A 21636-nucleotide genomic window follows, 5' to 3' on the forward strand; every position below is an offset into this window, starting at 1 on the left:
AGGAAGGGAGAGGAGCTGGTTGGAAGGAAGAATAGGGGAGGGAGGGAGGGAGGGAGGGAGGGAGGGAGGGAGGGAGGGAGGGAGGGAGGGAGGGAGGGAGGGAGGGAGGGAGGGAGGGAGGGAAGGGGCTCAGCTTGGAGAGAGCTTTCACATTGGATGTTTGGACTGAAGGGGTGGGCACAGTCCTGTTCCTACTCTATCTCTCCCTCTGCCTCTGTCAGTGTGGAGGGTAGTAGAGAGTGCACACACACACACCCAAACACACATATCCAAACACACACACACACTTTCACACTATCACTGTGGACAGAGTAGAAGAGCACACAAAGGAAGAGCCAGAGAGGAAGTGGAGAGACCATGTCAGGGCTTACCGGGACAGACCTCGGACTACACCACGCATCACACACGGCTGGGACCAGAGCAACAGCATTATTAAGACAAGGGGACACTGTGAGGACAGGGTCATGGTTATGGTTTACGAGGACAGGGTCGTGGTTTACGAGGTCACTGAGACTGGAGAATGTCTAATGTGATTAACCGTTAGTTGACCAGGTGTGTGAAGTTTAAAGCACTCATGGCAGAACCAACTACACAGCCACAGGAGCCTATGAAGGTGAGTTTGAGATTTATCAATGATGTATTCCTTCATCACCTTCCTTTTTTATTCTTTAGAATGATTTGTGTATATTATTATTCATTATATTATACAGAATTGGGTGTTAATGTCCTTACAGAACATACTGGCTCATTTCAGTTGCGTAACTTTTCTCGCTGCGATTTGAATGCTTGATCATAATGACATTTGATTGGTTGATTATAATATCCAGAAGAGTAGGCTTTACTTGTAATTAGTTGCATACAGATACAATTGGTCACAGAGAATAGTGTTTTATAAATTATATAATTAAATAACATGATGCTGTGGAATTAAAAATGATACCAGAAAATGTAATTCTGGGTTTATGCCGGGATAGTTTCTGTGAAAGGTCAGACAGGTCTGGCTTGTATTTATTGCGGATGAATTTCCCTATGGGTATTAACACCAGCGAAACGTGGCGAGGTCTTTGACTCGGCTAAATTAATTGAAGGGAGGAGCGGCTCCCTCGTTCCCTTGGCGCGACAGACGAGTGCAAAGTGTATCCGGGCTGTTTCTCCTTCTTTCCGCATGAGCGCCGGAGACAGACAGGGCGGAGAGTAGATGATGGCCCGGGTTTGAAATTGACTTGACAATATTTTTCTATGTGGACTGGCCATTCTCAACATGTTATAGCTGAGGAGTGACACTTTTTGTTTCACTAGCTGTCAAAAGTTGTATTGTTTTTTCTGACTTCGACAAGTCTTTGTTTTGCTTCACTGGCAAAGGTTTCATAGGTTGTGAACGATGGTAAATTTCTGACTGCTTAAAAGGCTGCTGGAAAAAGAGGGAAATTTGCACTGCTCCTTCACCCAAAGGCACTAAACAAGCTGACAAGGGGCCAGAGAGCGGTGGTGATGAAAATACTAAATCTAGCTGTCAAAAGTGTTATTGGTTGTACTGGTGGCAAATTCTTGACTACATAGAATCTTTAAAAAACTACAGTTGTGGAAGAAGGGTTCAGGGCAAAGCTCCCTCACCCAAAGACAGTAGACAAGCTGGCAGGGGCCAAGGGAGGATGTTGATTCAAATACAAAATGGGAGAAAAAAAGAGAGAAAGAGAATAGATAATGTGATGGTGACAGCCACACACAGCGCAACACTGATACAGGCGCCGAGGATACCTCTCAGAAGAGAGATCTGTATTCTGAGAGATCTGAGAGATCTGCCCTCAATTAAAGCTACATACATCAAACCCGTAGGAGAAGGAAGAAGAAAAATGTTATTTTTACTTTCCCTCAAGGGGATGTGTCTTCAAGACACAATACTGTTGTATAAAATAGATACTTACACTCAGGGGTGCAACCTTCACTGGGGCATGTCCCCCCCAACATTCTGAATTTGCATTTTTGCCCTCCCAGTTTTATCATTGGAATGTGATACAAAACGAGGTAACGGCGTGTTTTAGGACCATGAGCATGCCTCCGAGTGATCGTGTAGGCTGTTTAGAGTGTTTATCTGACTGGGTAAAAAAATATATATACATACAAAAAAATATACAATAATGATGTCCCCCCCACGTCTGAAACCGAAGTTGCTATAAAACATTTATACTATTAAACATGTAATTTACATCTACTACACATAGTGTTACAATACATACATTGAACTAAGTAAGGATTGTAAACAGACAACAAAAAGACCCCAAAAAGAGGTACAGGTTCTCAATACAGCAAAGTAGCCGGTTTAAGGTTGAACAAAATCCTTTCAGCTCTGATGCGCCTGAACAATTCAGGTGGGCGTAGGGCAGCTGTTGAAAAGCCCTACATACCTAAGCCCCTGTTATTTTACTTCAATAGAACAGTGTTTTCCTTCTTTCTTTTCTTTAAACGTAGTTTTACTGTGAACCAAATTTGCCTTCAGTTTGGTTTGGAAGTGTAAGGTTCTGTATTTATTTTCTTAGTCAACCTCGTGTTCTGTTTTGTTGTGTTCTTGAACGTAGCCCAGTGTCTTTGTGTTCTTGAACGTAGCCCTGTCTTTAATTTTTGTTAATTGATTTCACCTGTGTTAATTTCTCACCTGGTCTCATCAGCTCCTTATTTAGTTCCGTTCATTCTGTTTGTGCCTTTGTGCGGTACTGTTCGTTTTGACTCTACTAAGCCGTTTCCTAGCTCGTTTGCATATACAGCATATACTGTATCGTGTGTGGGAGGATGGCAGGATCTCTAGAATAGGACATCCACCATCAATATTCAATATATTACCATTAGACCGTAAACTAGCATCGTCCATTCTCAGCCCATTCATTTGGCATGCCTGGAGCTAGCCACCGGAGGATTGCAGCCGAGAAAATGTGCTTCACAGCCTCCAATGAGAATTGATTACTTCCACTGTCCGGCCACACACTCAATGCCTGCTTTAAATATGGACCATACCTTCCTCTGTCACATCTGATGTCTGACTACACAGTCCAATGACGTTCTATTTGGGTTGTCGATTCGTTAAATCCTGACTGCTGATCAATTGTATTGATGATTGATTTTCATATCTAATGAAGGATGATTTTCTTGTTGTGTAACACCTGAGACCTAATGGACTTGTCAATAGTTCATCAAGTCAGTTTTGCTTCTTGGCTGAGATTAGTCCTAGTCAGGAAAGAAGAGATTGAGGTGCATCTAATAAATCCATTGAGGTTCCTCTCATAAACGGTTAGTTTTGCTCCCTTGGCTGCATTTCTATTAGTCATAATCTGGGATGTAAACAAATTACAAGGGGACAGATTGAGATTTAGGTTGAGGTGCATTCAATATCTCCATTGAGGTTCCTTTTAATTACACTCAGGAAACGTTACAACTGATTACTGGGTTGATGTGGATCATGTTTTTTAGGGCATATGTTTTAAATCATTTTACAATGGAAAATGTGGATATTGGATACCTCCAGGGTCGTATTCATTAGGGCACACCATATCTAAGTATTTTGCAACAGAAAACAAAAATGACCCTTTCTCATTAGACAAGTCCAGGCTGTCCATCCATGTTTCAGTCTGTTTGCTGTCCAATGAACACAATCCTGATTTGATGTGTTGTGTTTGTCTCTCTGTCTTTCAGTCCCGACAGAAGTCCACTTTAGTTATCCATATTTCATTCTATTTTCTTCCGTTTGGTGTCTAATGAACACGATCATGACGTGTGTTCCTCCCTTTCTTCCAGTCTCAGCAGAAATGCATAGCCATATTTGCTCTGCTGTGCTGCTTCGCTGTGCTGGTGGCTCTCACCTTCTCCGCTGTAGACGTCTGGGGGGAGGACGAGGACGGAATCACAGAAGAGAACTGTAACAGACACTGTCGGTAAGAGGTACAGGAACTATAATCAAGGAACCCAGAACCAAATACTTGCGCTAGCTAAATGAAAGTCATTACAAAGGTCCTAAACCGCCTGCAGGGCTACCGATCTGTAACAAGTACAGCTATAGATATAGCCTACAACATTGTCATATTGACAGGAGTCAAAATCTTCCAAGGCCCAAAGATGCTTTCGTAAACATAGACCATAGATGTCTGCATCATCGATTTCAGAGATCTGAAATGATGATTAAAACTGTATGCTTTCTCATCAGCATTGTCCTTGTGGAGAACATTCCGGAGGACCTCCACCTTTCCGTAGATGGCACAACCCACGTTTCCCTCTCCACAGGCCTCAACAGCCTGTTGGACCAGGCCAAGCACTCAGTGGAGGTGGTATCTCCCGTCTGGAACCTCAACTCATGGGACCAAGAGACATGGCCCAACTCTTACACACAGGTATCATGTTACATGAATGCCACTTCTACTTCTTCATCTTCATCTTATTCTACTTCTTCTTCTTCATCATCATATATCGCAAACTATAAAACTACACTGCTCAAAAAAATCAAGGGAACACTAAAATAACACATCCTAGATCTGAATTAATGAAATATTCTTATTAAATACTTTTTTCTTTACATAGTTGAATGTGCTGACAACAAAATCACACAAAAATGATCAATGGAAATCAAATTTATCAACCCATGGAGGTCTGGATTTGGAGTCACACTCAAAATTAAAGTGGAAAACCACACTACAGGCTGATCCAACTTTGATGTAATGTCCTTAAAACAAGTCAAAATGAGGCTCAGTAGAGTGTATGGCCTCCACGTGCCTGTATGACCTCCCAGCAACGCCTGGGCATGCTCCTGATGAGGTGGCGGATGGACTCCTAAGGGATCTCCTCCCAGACCTGGACTAAAGCATCCGCCAATTCCTGGACAGTCTGTGGTGCAATGTGCCGTTGGTGGATGGAGCGAGACATGATGTCCCAGATGTGCTCAATTGGATTCAGGTCTGGGGAACGGGCGGCCAGTCCATAGCATCAATTCCTTTCTCTTGCAGAAACTGCTGACACACTCCAGCCACATGAGGTCTAGCATTGTCTTGCATTAGGAGGAACCCAGGGCCAATTGCACCAGCATATGGTCTCATCTCGGTACCTAATGGCAGTCAGGCTACCTCTGGCGAGCACATGGAGGGCTGTGCGGCCCCCCAAAGAAATGCCACCCCACACCATGACTGACCCACCACCAAACCGGTCATGCTGGAGGATGTTGCAGGCAGCAGAACGTTCTCCACGGCGTCTCCAGACTCTGTCACGTCTGTCACATGTGCTCAGTGTGAACCTGCTTTCATCTGTGAAGAGCACAGGGCGCCAGTTGGTGTTCTCTGGCAAATGCCAAACGTCCTGCACGGTGTTGGGCTGTAAGCACCACCCCCACCTGTGGATGTCGGTCCCTCATACCACCCTCATGGAGTCTGTTTCTGACCGTTTGAGCAGACACATGCACATTTGTGGCCTGCTGGAGGTCATTTTGCAGGGCTCTGGCAGTGCTCCTCCTGCTCCTCCTTGCACAAAGGCGGAGGTAGCGCTTCTGCTGCTGAGTTGTTGCCCTCCTACAGCCTCCTCCACATCTCCTGATGTACTGGCCTGTCTCCTGATAGTGCCTCCATGCTCTGGACACTACGCTGACAGACACAGCAAACCTTCTTGCCACAGCTCGCATTGATGTGTCATCCTGGATGAGCTGCACTACCTGAGCCACTTGTGTGGGTTGTAGACTCCGTCTCATGCTACCATTAGAGTGAAAGCACCGCCAGCATTCAAAAGTGACCAAAACATCAGCCAGGAAGCATAGGAACTGAGAAGTGGTCTGTGGCCACCACCTGCAGAACCACTCCTTTGTTGGGGGTGTCTTGCTAATTGCCTATAATTTCCACCTGTTGTCTATTCCATTTGCACAACAGCATGTGACATTTATTATCAATCAGTGTTGCTTCCTAAGTGGACAGTTTGATTTCACAGAAGTGTCATTGACTTGGAGTTACATTGTGTTGTTTAAGTGTTCCCTTTATTTTTTTGAGCAGTGTATATAAAACAAATGTTCTACTTTGGCAAATTGCTATTCCATTATATCAGCAGTGCGCCCAGCAGCAGAAATTGATACTAAGCCACACAAAACCTGCTACAGTCTTTGGATAAGGACATTCACAGAGCAGAGGGAATGATAACAGTCATACTGTACATATCCTTTTATGTCTCAGGGCCAGCTTCTGTTCCAGAGACTGCTCAACCTCAAGACTCGGGAGGTTAAATTGAAGATTGCCAGCAGTCTCACAGACTCTGCTGAACTACAGAAACTAACAGAGCATGGTAAGTGATACTTAATTCATATCACTCCACATAATATACAAAAACAGCAATGTATTATTCATTGATGGCCTATAGTACTGTGTGTGCCCAATTATGCATACAGATGTAAGATCTTAATTGAATCACTATTTTGTCTTTGAGAATTTTCCTGCACGGAAGAAATGCAAACTTGTAGTGAATTTGAGTTTTTAAAAGGCTTCTAAAGTTGATCATTTCTACTTTGAAATTTCAGACTTGATTTGCCCTAACAAAAAATATATCAACCCCTACAAAAATGTCCATTAATTATAATCCAAATAATAATTCAAATTTCCTCTTGCTGCAGGATTATTTTCCCGCTGTAGCAAACTTACTCAAATTTAGACCCTGCCTGTGTGACCCTACCCTGTAGGCTACAGTGTCTCATATTTATCTAAAGGAAAGCAGATACAGCACTTTATATAACATTTTGTCATACCCGTGGTATACTGTCTGATATACCACCTCTGTCAGCCAATCAGCATTTAGGGCTCGAACCCCCCAGTTTGTACAACGTTTTCTATAACATCCATCACAGTATGAGCTCCACTCTCACTCCCTGAGCTCTCCGGCAAACTTGAGTCCACAAGGTCAAACAACATGAATGTGCAAATGGATCCAACTTAACTGCTTCCTTGTCAAATTGGGCTTCAAGGCTGCCTGTACGTCTTTCTGTCAGCCACAGGCCACATTGGCCTTTCTTCTCGAATGTGGCCGTGATTTAAGGGGCCAATAGAGACAGGGCTTTAGAAGCCTAAATGTTTGTCTGGAGGTTGTGCCCTTCAGCAAGGCACTTTACTGCTCCCTTCAGTATTCTTCTTCCCTGACTTCATTTTCCCCCTGCAGGTGCCGAGGTTCACTTTGTGAATATGTCAGCTCTGACCAGAGGCGGACTGCACTCCAATTTCTGGGTTGTTGATAGGAAGCATGTGTTCATTGGCAGTGCCAGCATGGACTGGCGATCACTGTCCAAGGTACCAGTTCTAGACTAGGGTTTCCCAAACTCGGTCCTGGGTCCCCCCTGGGTGCATGTTTAGGTTTTTGCCCTAGCACTGCACAGCTGATTCAAATAACCAACTCATCATCAACCTTTGATTATTTGAATCAGCTGTGTGGTGTTAGGGCAAACACCAAAACGTGCACCCAGGGTGGGCCCCAGGACCGGGTTTGGCAAACCCTGATCTAGTCCATTAGTGATTAGAGAAGTGATCACCTGGCACTTTCATGCCCTAATGCCAGCTGATGGTAGAACTCCCATTGAATGTAATTAACATATTGGCCAATGAGGAGTCAAAACACACACACACACACACACACACACACACACACATACAACCGCACACACACAACCAAACACACACACAGTGCAAGACAACAGAAATCTACACACTCTAGCAGAAATGTCGGCAGAGAACAGAAATGTCTCAAGGTCCTGTGCATGCAATAATGAGCTGTCAGCAGTCTTTGTCAGCTGAAATGAACAGGCATATAGTCCACAAACACAATACACTGAAACAAACAATGTTTTCATCAGACAAGTATTCACTTATAGTGCATATAACTAGTCTGGTTGAGGAGTCTCTCAGCCGCCCAGTCAACACACTCATTCTCCCTTTAATAACCAGACTGTCAACCACATTGCCTCCTCCTCTCCCTGCGTCTCTTCCCTGCATCTCTCCACAGAGGAAGGAGTTGGGGGTGCTGGTTTATAACTGCAGCTGTCTGGCTATAGACCTCCATAGGGTCTTCTCCTTTTACTGGCAGCTCCAGAACAGAGACTACGTCCCTTCTATCTGGTCTAAGAGAGTCACGGCCCTCTACGGCAAGGACAGCCCCGTAACGCTGTACCTCAATGATACAGAGGTTACCGCTTATGTGTCGGTGAGGATTCGTTGTTATGTACTATTTATTACATAGAGCAGATCAGCGGAGGCTGGTGGAGGGAGGAATCGGAGGACGGGCTGCGTTCCATTTCTTCCATCCCAGGCATTACAATGAGCCTGTCCTCCGATGTATAGTGACACCAGCCACCACTGGTCTACAAACTATAACATTGTCTTGCTATAGGAGTTTTGGAGTTATGTTTCTACACTCTTGTTGAAATGGAGTAGAATAACCATAACTAACCCTAACCCTAACTAACCCTAACCCTAACTTACCATAACTTACCCTAACCGTAGCCCTAACTAACCCTAACCAACCCTAGCCAATCCTAATTTACCCTAACCCTAACTAATCCTAATTTACCCTAACCCTAACCAACCCTAACTAACTCTAACCCTAACTAACCTTAAATAACCCTAACTAACCCTAACCCTAACTAACCCTAACCCTAACTAACCCTAACCCTAACTAACCCTAACCCTAACTAACCCTAAACCTAACTAACCCTAACCCTAAACCTAACTAACCCTAACCTACCCTACCCCTAAGCAGTTTTCTAGAGATCTTATTACTTGACCATGCAGCTGATATTTACAAAAGGTTCTTGTACCCTAGAATGTCCTGAACTGGATGGACAAAAGCTTTACAAAACATTATGACACCCATAACAGATTGCTTTATCAATTATTAAACCGACACCCATCCGGGTGATTAATCATGTAAATGTTACGCAGAGAAACAAATGAAACGTCTCCTTTCGACGCGCCAGCGTCTAATTTGACAGTAATGAATCTCTCCATCCCCCTAGGGATGATGTGTTGATCAGCTACAGAGAACACATTCATCATCGTAACAGGAAGTAATGATGGTATGGCGTCCTACTGTGATGCTGCTGTTGGCAAAACCTTGCCCTCCTCCTCTGCCTCCGCTCCCCTCAGCTCACTTCTGACAATGACGCATGTTGGGGTTATGTCCCTCCTCATTTCGCCCGCTACTCCCCCCTACGTCTCAGACTATATTAAATATTGAGACTGCTTAAAATGTAGGAAATGGGAAATTGGAAAATAACCTTTGTTTTGAAAGTGTGAAATACAGGCTAAAAGTGGGCTTTGGCTGTCACATAGAAGGCAGTAATAAAGTGAAGCTATGAAACGCTGAAGCTCTACTTATTGAAACAGTTGACAGTCTTCAATATAACCTGCAATCGAAACAAGTCAAATTGAATCATTTGAATGTGTGTTCTCATCTTAATTGTGATGCCTTTCTTGGTTCCCTCCTTCCCTCCTCAGACCTCTCCTGACCTCTTCTGTCCAAAGGATCGGGCCAAGGACATAGATGTCATACAGCATGTGATGCAGGAGGCCAAGTTGTTCATCTACATCTCTGTCACAGACTACCTTCCCCTACTCACCAGAAGGTCTGGAGGGTCTTTAGTTTCAAGGTGATGCTTCCCAATATCCGATAATGAGCCTATTCATCTTTTCACAATGTGCTCATTATAGTCGGACCAATGACATAACACGTATGGCAGGGATGCCATTGGCTGAAACACACATGAAGGATTGTGGCTCAAAGTGTTCTTCTAAGACCCTGTGGTCCTCTGCTGTGCATCTCATTTCCTGTGACTTTGTGACCCTTCCATCGACACAGATACTGGTCTCCTATCGATGAGATGATACGTGAGGCTGTGGTCCTGCGAGGGGTCAAAGTTCGCATGCTCATCAGTTTCTGGAAGCAGACCCACCCGCTCACCTTCAACTTCATTATGTCCCTCAAGTCACTGTGCATGGAGCTGGCCAACTGCTCCCTAGAAGTGGTGAGTGAAGGAAAATAAAGACTGTGAAAGGCCTATTAAAGAGATGTACTGTATATTACACTCCAAAATACCACGTACTGTAGCTGGTTTTGCACAATCACTACTTTTGAGGTCTAAAAACATTGATCTTGGACTGTAATATTCCTTTCAGAATAAAGTGGCTCAGGAATTCAGATGCATGATGGCTCATTGAGTGTTAAAGCAACTTGAAGCCGTACAGTGCACTAGCATTGCCTCTATTGCGGTGGATATCAATTTGGTTTTATGACTTTAATCTTCTGTTCCTGCAGAAGTTTTTTAGCAGGAGGGAGCAGATGGCTAATAGTCAACCAGGAGTCAACCACAATAAGTACATGGTGACCGACAGTGCTGTGTACATAGGTCAGTGATCCAGATCCAGTCACTGGGAATCTACTGTATCATTGATTATACAATTATACAATACCCCCCCCCCCCCCCCCCCCCCACCCACACACACACACACACATTCAGCACTCCCTAGAGCTAGTTTGGAATGCAGTACCTTGCTCAGGGCACAACGGTATGATATCTGTATGATATTTCCTCAGGTAATCACGACTGGGTGGGGAGTGAGTTTGTCTATAACGCTGGGACCGGACTCGTCATCAAACCAACAAAAACTCTCAAGGAGAGGGGCGCCACAATCCTGGAACAGGTGAAGGCTGTATTCGAGAGAGACTGGCATTCGCGCTACGCTAAAACCCTACAGGCCAGTAACAGGACTCCAGAGGGTAGCAAATACAGCAACCTCCACAACAACCAGAGGTCAAGAGTCTGACGGATAACAAGGAGTGCAAAGAGACCTGGAATGAGTCTAACGACCCCTATTAATAAACTATCAGCACAACTTTCCCTTTAACTTGTCATGAAACAAGGGTGTATTCACTAGGAGCTAAACGGACGCAAACAGGCCGAAAGGGGGTGGGACCGAGTTAAAATGGTTCGAAATGAAACTCTCGTTTTGCTGCGTTTTGCTGTGGTGTGTACTAATGAAGGCACCCCATGTTTGATGACAGCCAAATATGGATTAGCCCGAAGATGCACAAATCTGGTTATGTGGACTGTTATATGCACTATTATACGCATGAGCGGCATGGAGGTCGAACATAAACGACTATTCTAATGGTGTCATTTCTTTCAGGACCTCTACATTTACACACACTGAAGTATATATGCATTTTGTATTGTCTGATTATGCATTCAGTTTGACAAGAATACCTCAGTATTTTAACCTTTTCTAATAATCTATATAACCCCCAAAAAAATCATAGTAAACATAAAATGCTTTGCCTTAATTATATTTCACATGCTTACATGGAGACGACCTCTCTTTCTAGACTTATTGTCATATAAACAAATTACAATATAACTGGTAGGATGTTACCTGTGTGCAATTGCATGGCATGCCTTTTGGGGGAACTGCCAAAATGACCCTCCCCCCTTCTCAGTACACACACGCTCAAGGACAAGAGGATAATTTAACCTAAAGCAGAAGATTATCATTATACAGAAGCCAGTAGGCCTATGTAAGTAGGAATGATTCATTAAAATACATGGAATGTGCATTATATTTATGATACAGTTTTGCCTTGTTGATCCATAATATAATGTGAACTTATTTTATACTTTACTGTAATAAAAACGATACCTCGTCCTTATTCCCACTGTTCTGAAACAATTCCAACCGGAAGTAGCAGAAAAACAAAGGATATAATGGCCACCACTTCTGGCCTAGTAAAGGGGAAAAGTGTAGGAAATTAATCATGGGGCTTACTTTTCCCATCAGGGCTGTATTTTTTTTTTGGGGGGGGGGGGGGGACAGTTAACTTCATGCCTAAAATCTATGTTTTATAATGCTATTCTACACATTTTGTCATGAGGCTATGAGAAAGTATTGCAGTTTTAAAGCAAATTGTCTACTATTATTTACACATTTTGCCATTTTGCTGAGAGAGAATGTAGCTGTTTTAAAGATAATTTCCTGCAATTCTACAGATTTTGCTGTTATACGCTATATGGGGGCACCCCGACCTCCAAGTTGTGTTATAATAATTTGGTTGGCGGTCCCCTGGAGATCGGGGCCCAGGGCACGTGCCTTGCGTTGGTGCCGGGCACCACATGAAGCAACATCAGGAGTGTGGTAGTACTTATTTTGAACACACGATGGTGCTATAGTATTATATTGGATATCAAATGGCTCTGGGTTGACACTGTGTAAATGGATTCAATGAGAGATGAGGATTACTTTTTCATGTTCAGTTAGTTGTATGTTCACCGCAAAGTTTATATCAACCTTTTTAGTAAGTTTTATTATAGACTAATCATGTTGAAATTACAGCCTAGGCTTAGTCGTGTTGTAAATTGTTATAAACATGTAATGGGGCCTATCGTTTGATAGTTTTTTTGTTTGGATTTGGATTGCAGTTTATGTATCCCCTCAACTTGTATTATAACATGTTTTGCTCTTTTTCTGTCCAAATTGTATTTTGTTGTTAGGGAACAGCCTTTATGTAGCTATATGGTGGTGATATGGAATGGGAAACTTGCTTTCCATTCCTGCTTCTTCCAGTGAAGTGTTGCTTGGCTTTAGCATTATCCCTGTGTTGCTTATGGTCGCTTTGTGATGAAAAAGGACTTGCCCCCTCCCAGCGATGAAGAGAGGAGGGGATGGAGAGGGTGGGGTGTGGTGGGTGGGTGCCGTTGTCATGGCAACAGATTAAGGTCAAAGATGTTTTAGACAGCTCTATTAGCACTTTTTGCTCCTGCGGATTAGCACCAACTCGGGATGATTTGATGTGGTTGGTGGCATCGGGGATGTGCGATGGTTTGACTGAGGTTAGTGTGTTATCAGTCTCGTTTTGTCATGACAAAGATACCGACCAGTGCAAAGATACAATGTATTCAGAGTGAGAGATCATTGTAACTTTTTTCGCACTTAGTGTAGCTGCTTACCCGGCACTGCGTCACTCGTAGGTTGAGTGTCCGCAACAGAACGTCAAATTGTAGCTGGTGGATACTGATACGCGCGTGCATGTGTTTTTGTACGGGAAAGAGAGTGAGGAGTGGAGAGAAAGAGGGAGGTAACGTTAGGTGTGTGCCACCTGACTGCCTGCAGATGCCTTTGCAGCAGCAGGGAATGGACCTACCAAAGGATGTAGGTGACAGAATACATTTACGGGGGAAATGCCAATGGAATTTTTTTGAACAATGCGTGTCCACGGCTACATATCGACATATTTTCAAAACAAATGATGTAGCATGTTAGTTTGTGTACTAGCGACACAAGTGCGTACGGGACTATTATGCAGTCTCACTGCGGCTGCAGCAGGGAGCTACTTGAATTCTCAAATAGTTTTACGAAAGCGACAGGATCCCTGCCGACCACAAGAAATGCAGCAGGCTTTTCCACAATGACAGTGGCTGTGTCCTGCGTTTCATTCACCTCTAGGGATAGGGCGAATGTTTGAAAAAAGAGTGTTCTGTGTTTATCAAGCAAACGATCTCTCTTTTGACGTCTAACAGAAGTCATCATCAAATCCAATATGCTTTGCTGATAAAGGATCGATCAATCATCAAGGACATCGATCAAGATGGAAAGCGAGGTTTTTCTTCCCCATCTGGAGCAATTTATGCTCAGCCCGCTTGTCATTTGGGTAAGTACCCTTCTGCATGTTAAAAATGTAGCTATGATAAATGTCCGTGGCGTTGATTTTCCTATTAATAAGCAAATGATGATGTTTTTATTTTTTGTTTTGTTTAGGTGAAGACATTTGGGCAAAACTATGGGAACATGCCATTGGATTATTCCGAGTTACTGGATGGGGTCGTTTTGAACAAGATCATGATTCAAATGTAAGTTTAGTCTGTTTTTGTTTTGTTTAGTTGCACATTTTGCCCTATGCACTGCAGCCAATAAGGAAGTTGGCTCTATGCCGGCCTGGTGTAGCCTAATCCAAGCTAATGAGCAGCACTGTCCAGATAAAACAGTTAGTGTAGCTGGAATTTGACACATTTTGACCCAGTAGCCCATGTCAATGATTGGCTTATCACCCGCTTCTGCTCATCTGACAGCAAGCTACAGTGTTGCTCACAATGTTGCTGTGATCATCCATGCTAATAAGGAGAGAAGTTACATAATAATAGGCTATTTAACTTGGTTGTATTTTGACTATAATCTTAGGGCCAGTCTCTCTGCTATCATGCTAACTCCTTGTCAGTAGTGGTCATGTTTGGTGTGACAATGCCATCAGTGGAGTTAAGAAGAGCACAAACAGATCTGGGACCAGGCTGTTTTGACTCCATTTTGACTCCATTTGGGCGTCCTATAATTAGAGTGAGTTCTGCTGCCAACTTCATGCAAAACAAAATGTATGTACAAAGTGATATAACACTTAACCTGTTTGTACTCCAGTCCTCTCAGAATTTCTCTGCATTTTGGGAATGCTATTTTTAGAGCTCTAAATTGTGCCGGGTCGGTCAGCGTCATCCTGCCTGACATTTAGTGTTTTCAGAATGAAGTTGTGTTCTTGTCTGTTTCTGCGTGTAGGCTAGTGGATAGATACAGCTGTTACTAATACAGCACAGAGCTGCTGAAGTTCTTGTTAACCAGTCGATGCTGCACAACAGTGTGTGCTTTGTCACTCACTTGCTCTGAAGGAGTTCATTGTTGTCTGTCTGTCTGTCTGTCTGTCTCGGTCAAGAATATGTACTGTAACGTTTCTAATTGGTTTCCAGAAAAGGTTGAGTCCCAGATCACTTAGTGCAGTCTTTCCAGCTCCCATTGCTGATGTGACAATGACAGCGACGAAGTTGACAAGACATTACGAAACAGATCTGGGACAAAATAGGTCTTAAAGGAAGTCTTCAAGAGCTCATTGAGTAGCTTATTGTTGGGGTACCTTATGGCTGCTAGAATTATCATCATCACCCACCTAATCATCACAAACTGATGTCCCCTCTGATAGACAGTCATTGGTGTGGCTGGGGGTTTGTTACACCCAGGCTGTCCAATGAAAAGGCACTAACAAACAACAACTTTTATTAAGGTTAGATATAGCCTAGATCTGAACCTAAATAATATCAATATTTAGGACTAACGTTAGTTATGTTTGAAGGGATCCAAATAACTAGAGGTTTAAATATATATATATATATATCCTGTCTTCTTTGGGATAAGAGCGTCTGTCACAGTCTGGCTAAAAAACAATACACACAAACTCACACCACACACACACACACACACACACACACACACACACACACACACACACACACACACACACACACACACACACACACACACACACACACACACACACACAAACACAATGCTGGGGCCTGCCGGTGGTTTAGGATAATCCCTTGGATTGCATGGAGACCCTCTGGATTAGGGGCTTGTTGATAGTGTTTAGTTTTATGTGGAGAGCGAGACAGATGGCAGGGAGGGAGACAGTAGTGGCTCAGAGACCTACAGGAGACTATGGGGTCATCCTCATTAGGGTTCACAGTGGTGACACATTTTGCAACGGGAATCGAAAATGTGTGTTTCTTATTGGACCAATTCAGGTAGTCCTTCCCTGTTTTGGAATGTTTGCTTCCATTTTCTGCCTAATGAATACAACCATGGACAGATACCAAGGTACATCCTATCTGTTACAGGAGGCTGAGGCCAAATAGGTTTAGGTCACTGTGTCAGTCAGATTGCCAGTCATTAGGGAAATTGAAATGGCTGGGAAGGGAGTGGATGAGTGAAGGGAGGGCTCTTTTAGGTGCTTGAGTGGAGTTTTGCTAGCCTGGTCCCAGATCTGTTTGTGCTGTCTTCCCAACTCGCACGTGTCAAGGACCATAGGAGTTAGAAAGACTGAGCAAACAGATCTGGGACCAGGCTAGAGTGGAGCAGGCTGATGCTATGGCTAGAGAGCAGCTACCATTTGGCTGTGAATTCATCACGCTATGAGCCTGACAAAGGGAATGATGTAATGGGGCAGAAAAAGAGGGAGAAACAGAGAGAGCTAGAAGCAGGTTTGATGAGAGTTAAAGCCAAGTTTAGCCAGATGTACTATATCTTTATAGCACCTGGCTTACCACATAACTCACCACCTCTTTGGCTGTAGAAATAGCATCTAATAAGTCTTAGAAATAGCATTTATATGTAATGTCATTTCATATCCTTCAGAAATCACAGAGGTAACACTTGCCCATCTTTGTGGATGTAGCTGAAATACGTTGTTGTAATTAAGTTGCTATAACGTTATTTTAATGTTTTCATTCTCCTCAGAAATCCCAAAGCGACTCTTCAGAGCGTCAACAAAGTGAACAACGACCCCAGTCAGAGGATTCTGAACCTGACCGTTCTCATTCGTCAAATCAAAACCTATTACCTAGTGAGTTACAGCTATGGATGTTCCCTCTTAGTTAAGTTTCCACCATTAAATATTCCTCCCTTTTATACTGTGTGGAACATTTGAGTTTGAAAGATTGGCAAGTCAAACCACATTCGTTCTAGGGAAGGGACACGCAAACACACACACACACACACACACACACACACACACACACACACACACACACACACACACACACACACACACACACACACACACACACACACACACACACACACTCACAGTCTCAAGATTTGCATGATGGTAAGGGTTAATACCCTCTAAGTGAGGAGAGCAGCTCTCTGCACATCTGGCCCACAGCCCTGGCCTGATCTGATCGGCCACCAGGCCACCCACCAGACTGTCAACCAGCCTCTTCTTAAGACGACTGCCCTAAATATCACCACATCCACCATGTAAACATCTCTGCAATCAGTGTGTGTCGTTAGGCAGGCTACAGTAATGCCTGTGCCAGACCTACAAGGCTTTGGAATGACCCATTTGGGTGGGATCACGACAGAGAGCGAGAGAGTCCCTCTCAGTCACGGCTGTCTATCTGTCTAATACTGCGGTTTAGATGAAAGCAATTGTAGTATTTAAAAACAGAGCAATTATACAGACATAAGATCAGTTTTAATTTTACCTTTATTTAACTAGTCAAGTCGGTTAAGAACAAATTCTTATTTTCAATGACGGCCTAGTAACAGATTTGTACCTTGTCAGCTCGGGGGTTTGAAAATATAGTACGTTGTGAATGTGTGATAGCCCGAGACATACTTTATATTGTTATATTTCCAGTATGGAGATCATTTTGAAACAGAATGTATTTAGCTAGTTTGTTTGTATGAAACACAATTATTCTAGTGTCTGTATTTATGTACAGGCATGCATTTGTACAAACCCTCATCATACAGCACACATAGTGTGTCATTACAGTATATCATCTAGAAAAATCCATGAAGACTGATAGTCTTTTGAAATGATATTGTCGTAGTTTATACGTAAAGGGTCTGTGGTGTGTTTACCAGCAATCTACTTTCCCAAGGGTTTGATTTGGATTCCGGAGGGAGAGTTCAATCACTTCTAATTCTTGCTCAGCAAAAAAAAAAAAAAAAAACAGGAAAGAAACACCAAGAACAATCAAGATATATAATGAATTCCCCTCAGAATTCCCTATGGTCCCTGGTCAAAAAGGAGTGGATTGCAATTTGGGAGGTATGCTAAGATGGCAAATGAAGACGGCAGCTCTCCTCTCTCTGCAGTAATGTAGGCTACAATGCTTGATCAAGAGATGAAATGGAGTCTGTTTCCCAGACACTATCATTTCAGGACAGATTCAAATTCTGTCATATTTAGACAGTTATTTTGGGATGGAATTGGCCTAGTTTGTGTTAGTCTTAGATTTGTGCATTTTGTGACAGGATTTTTAAAGATATATATTTTTTGTCATATTCAGCTGCAACGTTGCAACGTTCCAAGTCATATTTTGTGTGTAGTGCACCAATCACTGGTTGAAGAGATGATTTTTATCTCAACTCTGCTATAAACCGCAGTCCCAAAAAATGACTTCACTTCATAATCAGATTTTAGCTCGAGGGGAAAGCAAAGTGACCCCAGAGCCCAGTCCCTTAAACATTCCTCACTGGAAATGGGTCGCAGTCACTGGAAAAATTGACTGGTTGGTTGGATGGCAGTGGTTGATTTTACTGCATCACAGCTGCATGGCTAGCCAGACTGGAACTCTCTTACTAGGGACTTTACTAATTGTTTCCTGGACGTAAGAGGGGTCCTGTTTTCTCAATGGGAAATGAAACACTGCATTACACATTCACACCACATTAGCCTAGCTAGCCACTGTAGCGACCAACAAACAGACATGGGTTCAAATAGTATTTAGTCTCTTTCCAATACCTTCGCTGTGCTTGATTGAGCTTACCCTGGCACAATGGAATAGTCCCTAAAGTGCAAACTCCGCCCGCCTGGCACACGACGCAGGCTAAATAAAATGTGCTACATATTTGAAAGAAAATACTAATATTTTATTTGAACTCCGGGTCTGGTCAACAATTCCCCAGACTGGAAAGTGCCTTGGCACCACTGGCATTATAGGCTGAAAGGTTTATGTATAAAGAAGCACCAAAGAAACTGCCCATTTCTTACAGCCATTCTGGTCCCTCTCCGTCTGTTGGCACCAAGTCGACATATTTAAATGCCTGACTATACAATCCCAACCCTACTCATTCAGATTGCATTGGCCAGATCCCAACAGTGTTTTTTTTTTGTCCTCCTGTCTCACTCTTTCGTTGTCCTTTTCCGTACCCACGCTCCCTTTCTCATCCCCCCTTTTCTCTCTTTCCTAGGAGACTCTGAGGCAGCTGATCATGATGCCTTTACCCAACGTGTTGGTGCTTGGCAGGACTCCTCACTGTGGTGTGTTTGCCCACCATCCCCACACCGTCTTACATTCTGTTGAGAAACCCAAAGAGAGAACAGTACACCCTTTGAATTCTATGTGATGTACAGTACTACTTTAGTTCCACAGATGTAGCATCTTCATTTGATCACCCTGTTGTTGCCGGAAATGTCAAACTTGTATTGTATTCAATGTTTAAAAGGGCTTTTAAAGTTGGTCACATCCACTTAAAAATGTCCGAGTTGATTTGCCCCATCAACACTTTTATCAATCGCTACAAAAATGTTCATAAATTATAATCCACACAATAATTCACATTTCCTGTTGCTGCAGGATTATTTTCCTTCTATGAGTAAGTGGTCAAATGACGATCCTACCTGTAGGCTTGGTTTGCCAGTCACACACGTCCGTTGAGAGACTAGAAATACCAACTGTATCTGTGCTGCGTAGATAAGTACAGTTTGTAAGATGATTGACACCATCTTAGAGTTTGCAGTATCATCCTTCCATTTGTTGTCCGTGACATACCGTGACATAATATAAATTATTCATATGAGTAAACTGAACTCAAACCAGACCAGTTAATTTGCAATGTTGCCCTATAAGTTGACTTTGAGGGCCTTCGCTGTCTGTGTGTTCAGCAGATGTGTAATTCAAATGCACACCATCAGTCTGATAGATGTGCTAGCCTTGGTGACAGGCTCTGGCCTGATGAGTGACCCAAATTCACACAGCAGCCTGCCTCAAGTTAGACTACATCTGAATTTCCTTTAATCATTGACTTTAATCTGAATTTAATGTGGGGGTTGTATTTTGGGGGTTTTCTCCTCAGAGCAAAGTCTGGAGGAAATGAAGAAATTACTTCTTCTCTTATTGGGCTGTGCTGTCCAGGTAGGAGGAGTTGGAGAGGTGTGTGTAGTTGTGTGCGTGTGTGTGTGTGCAGGGGGGGGGGGCGTCTGGAACGATGTTGTTTTAGCTAGCTCATAATTGAGGATTTGAGGGGGACCCCTGTTTCACCACACCAACAGGATGTCCGTCCCCCAGGCTAGGCTACACACACTCATTAAGACCCTAATCTACTATACCCACTGTGTGTTTTCAGTGTGAGAAGAAGGAGGAGTACGTCGAACGAATCCAGACCCTCGACTTTGACACGAAAGCAGCAATAGCTGCTCATATCCAAGAGGTACAGTATCTCGTTCCACGTTGCGCTTGTCCCTGGTCTGTGCGTGACGATGACAGCAGTAGAGTTGGCAAGACAGATCTGGGACTCAGGCTAGCTTGTTCCACATTCAGTAACATGCATGTTTCTCTTATGTGGAAGTATTAGTGATTGAGAACATGACAAGGGCAGGCTAGCCATTTGCAAACTGTTTATAACAACATGCACCAAACTGTGTTGTGATTTAAATAATGATCCTTTTTTTAAAAGCATTAGAAACATTAATTTGACAATAGTCCGTTAAAGGTCCTATATAACCACCAGGCTTTTAGTAATTAACAGCAACATAATAAATCCATTTAGCATGTGTGAATACATTTTACATGTGGGTGGTCCCAGGAATCGAACTCACTACCCTGGCATTACAAGCACCACACTCTACCGATTGAGCTACAAATGACTACATGGATAGCTTTTGTACCACATTTATCCCACATGTATTTATTTAGGAGAACAATAATACCTTTCATTGCATTTAGTTCATATGAGAAATGACGTAATTATTTCCCTCAGGTAATAGAAGTTCACATGGAACTTAAGGTCAAAGGTAATTTTGTCATTTTTATTAGGATCCCATTAGCTAATGCCGTAACGCTAGCTAATCTTCCTGGGGTCCAATACCAAATAACAAGTCATTACAAACAACCACCACAAGACTTCACAAACATTCAACATGTAGACCATACAGACGATTCAAATACCTGACAGGAAACACATTTAACATTCAATTGATGCTTTCTATTTCCTGTCCAGTCATATGGTTTATCACATTAGATGTTCTTTCTATTTCCTGTCCAGTCATATGGTCTATCACATTAGATGTTCTTTCTATTTCCTGTCCAGTCATATGGTCTATCACATTAGATGTTCTTTCTATTTCCTGTCCAGTCATATGGTCTATCACATTAGATGTTGTTTTATTTTATTCTTGAAGGTGGATTTACTTTTTGCCTGAGAAATATGGATTGGCAAAGAGTTCCATTCAGCTATAGCTTTATATAAAACTGTAGATTTAAGGCGATTTGTCCTTGGCTTAGGTTGTTTTAGCTGCCCTGAATTTGCCTGTCTGGTTTGGTGGCAGCCCTGTTTGGAGCCATTTGGAGTTTTTTATGCCTTTCTTTGCTGCATATGACCATTTAACTGGACAGTACTCTAAGTGTGATAGGACCGGTGATTGACCATATAACTAGACTGTACTCTAAGTGTGATAGGACCAGGGATTGACCATATAACTGGACAGTACTCTAAGTGTGATAGGACCAGGGATTGACCATATAACTAGACAGTACTCTAAGTGTGATAGGACCAGGGATTGACCATGTAACCAGACAGTACTCTAAGTGTGATAGGGGACCAGGGATTGACCATGTAACCAGACAGTACTCTAAGTGTGATAGGACCAGGGATTGACCATATAACTGGACAGTACTCTAAGTGTGATAGGACCAGGGATTGACCATATAACTAGACAGTACTCTAAGTGTGATAGGACCAGGGATTGACCATATAACTGGACAGTACTCTAAGTGTGATAGGACCAGGGATTGACCATATAAATAGACAGTACTCTAAGTGTGATAGG

At 43.0% G+C, this 21636-nt stretch overlaps 2 protein-coding genes across 2 annotated transcripts in view; both read left to right on the forward strand.

Annotated features, from left to right (window-relative positions):
- The first annotated feature begins 467 nt into the window (after positions 1–467).
- LOC139369586 (phospholipase D family member 5) lies at positions 468–10871 on the forward strand. The gene is made up of 10 exons (XM_071108836.1): positions 468–613; positions 3787–3923; positions 4193–4376; positions 6189–6297; positions 7162–7289; positions 7999–8196; positions 9489–9640; positions 9850–10015; positions 10306–10396; positions 10585–10871. Exons 1-10 carry the CDS (start codon positions 575–577, stop codon positions 10812–10814), a joined length of 1434 nt encoding a protein of 477 aa, XP_070964937.1. The 5' UTR covers positions 468–574; the 3' UTR covers positions 10815–10871.
- A 2106-nt stretch (positions 10872–12977) lies between these two features.
- LOC139370286 (girdin-like) overlaps positions 12978–21636 on the forward strand; it is a 43226-nt gene continuing 34567 nt past the window's right edge. Inside the window, exons 1-7 of the mRNA XM_071109677.1 lie at positions 12978–13126; positions 13559–13689; positions 13797–13888; positions 16314–16419; positions 18780–18849; positions 19665–19723; positions 19935–20018. Coding sequence (XP_070965778.1) covers positions 13627–13689; positions 13797–13888; positions 16314–16419; positions 18780–18849; positions 19665–19723; positions 19935–20018 — 474 coding nt within the window. The 5' untranslated portion in view covers positions 12978–13126; positions 13559–13626. The remainder of the gene's footprint in view (positions 13127–13558; positions 13690–13796; positions 13889–16313; positions 16420–18779; positions 18850–19664; positions 19724–19934; positions 20019–21636) is intronic.

The sequence above is a fragment of the Oncorhynchus clarkii genome, chromosome 17 (assembly GCF_045791955.1).
Source record: "Oncorhynchus clarkii lewisi isolate Uvic-CL-2024 chromosome 17, UVic_Ocla_1.0, whole genome shotgun sequence".
In the NCBI taxonomy this organism is placed as follows: domain Eukaryota; kingdom Metazoa; phylum Chordata; class Actinopteri; order Salmoniformes; family Salmonidae; genus Oncorhynchus; species Oncorhynchus clarkii.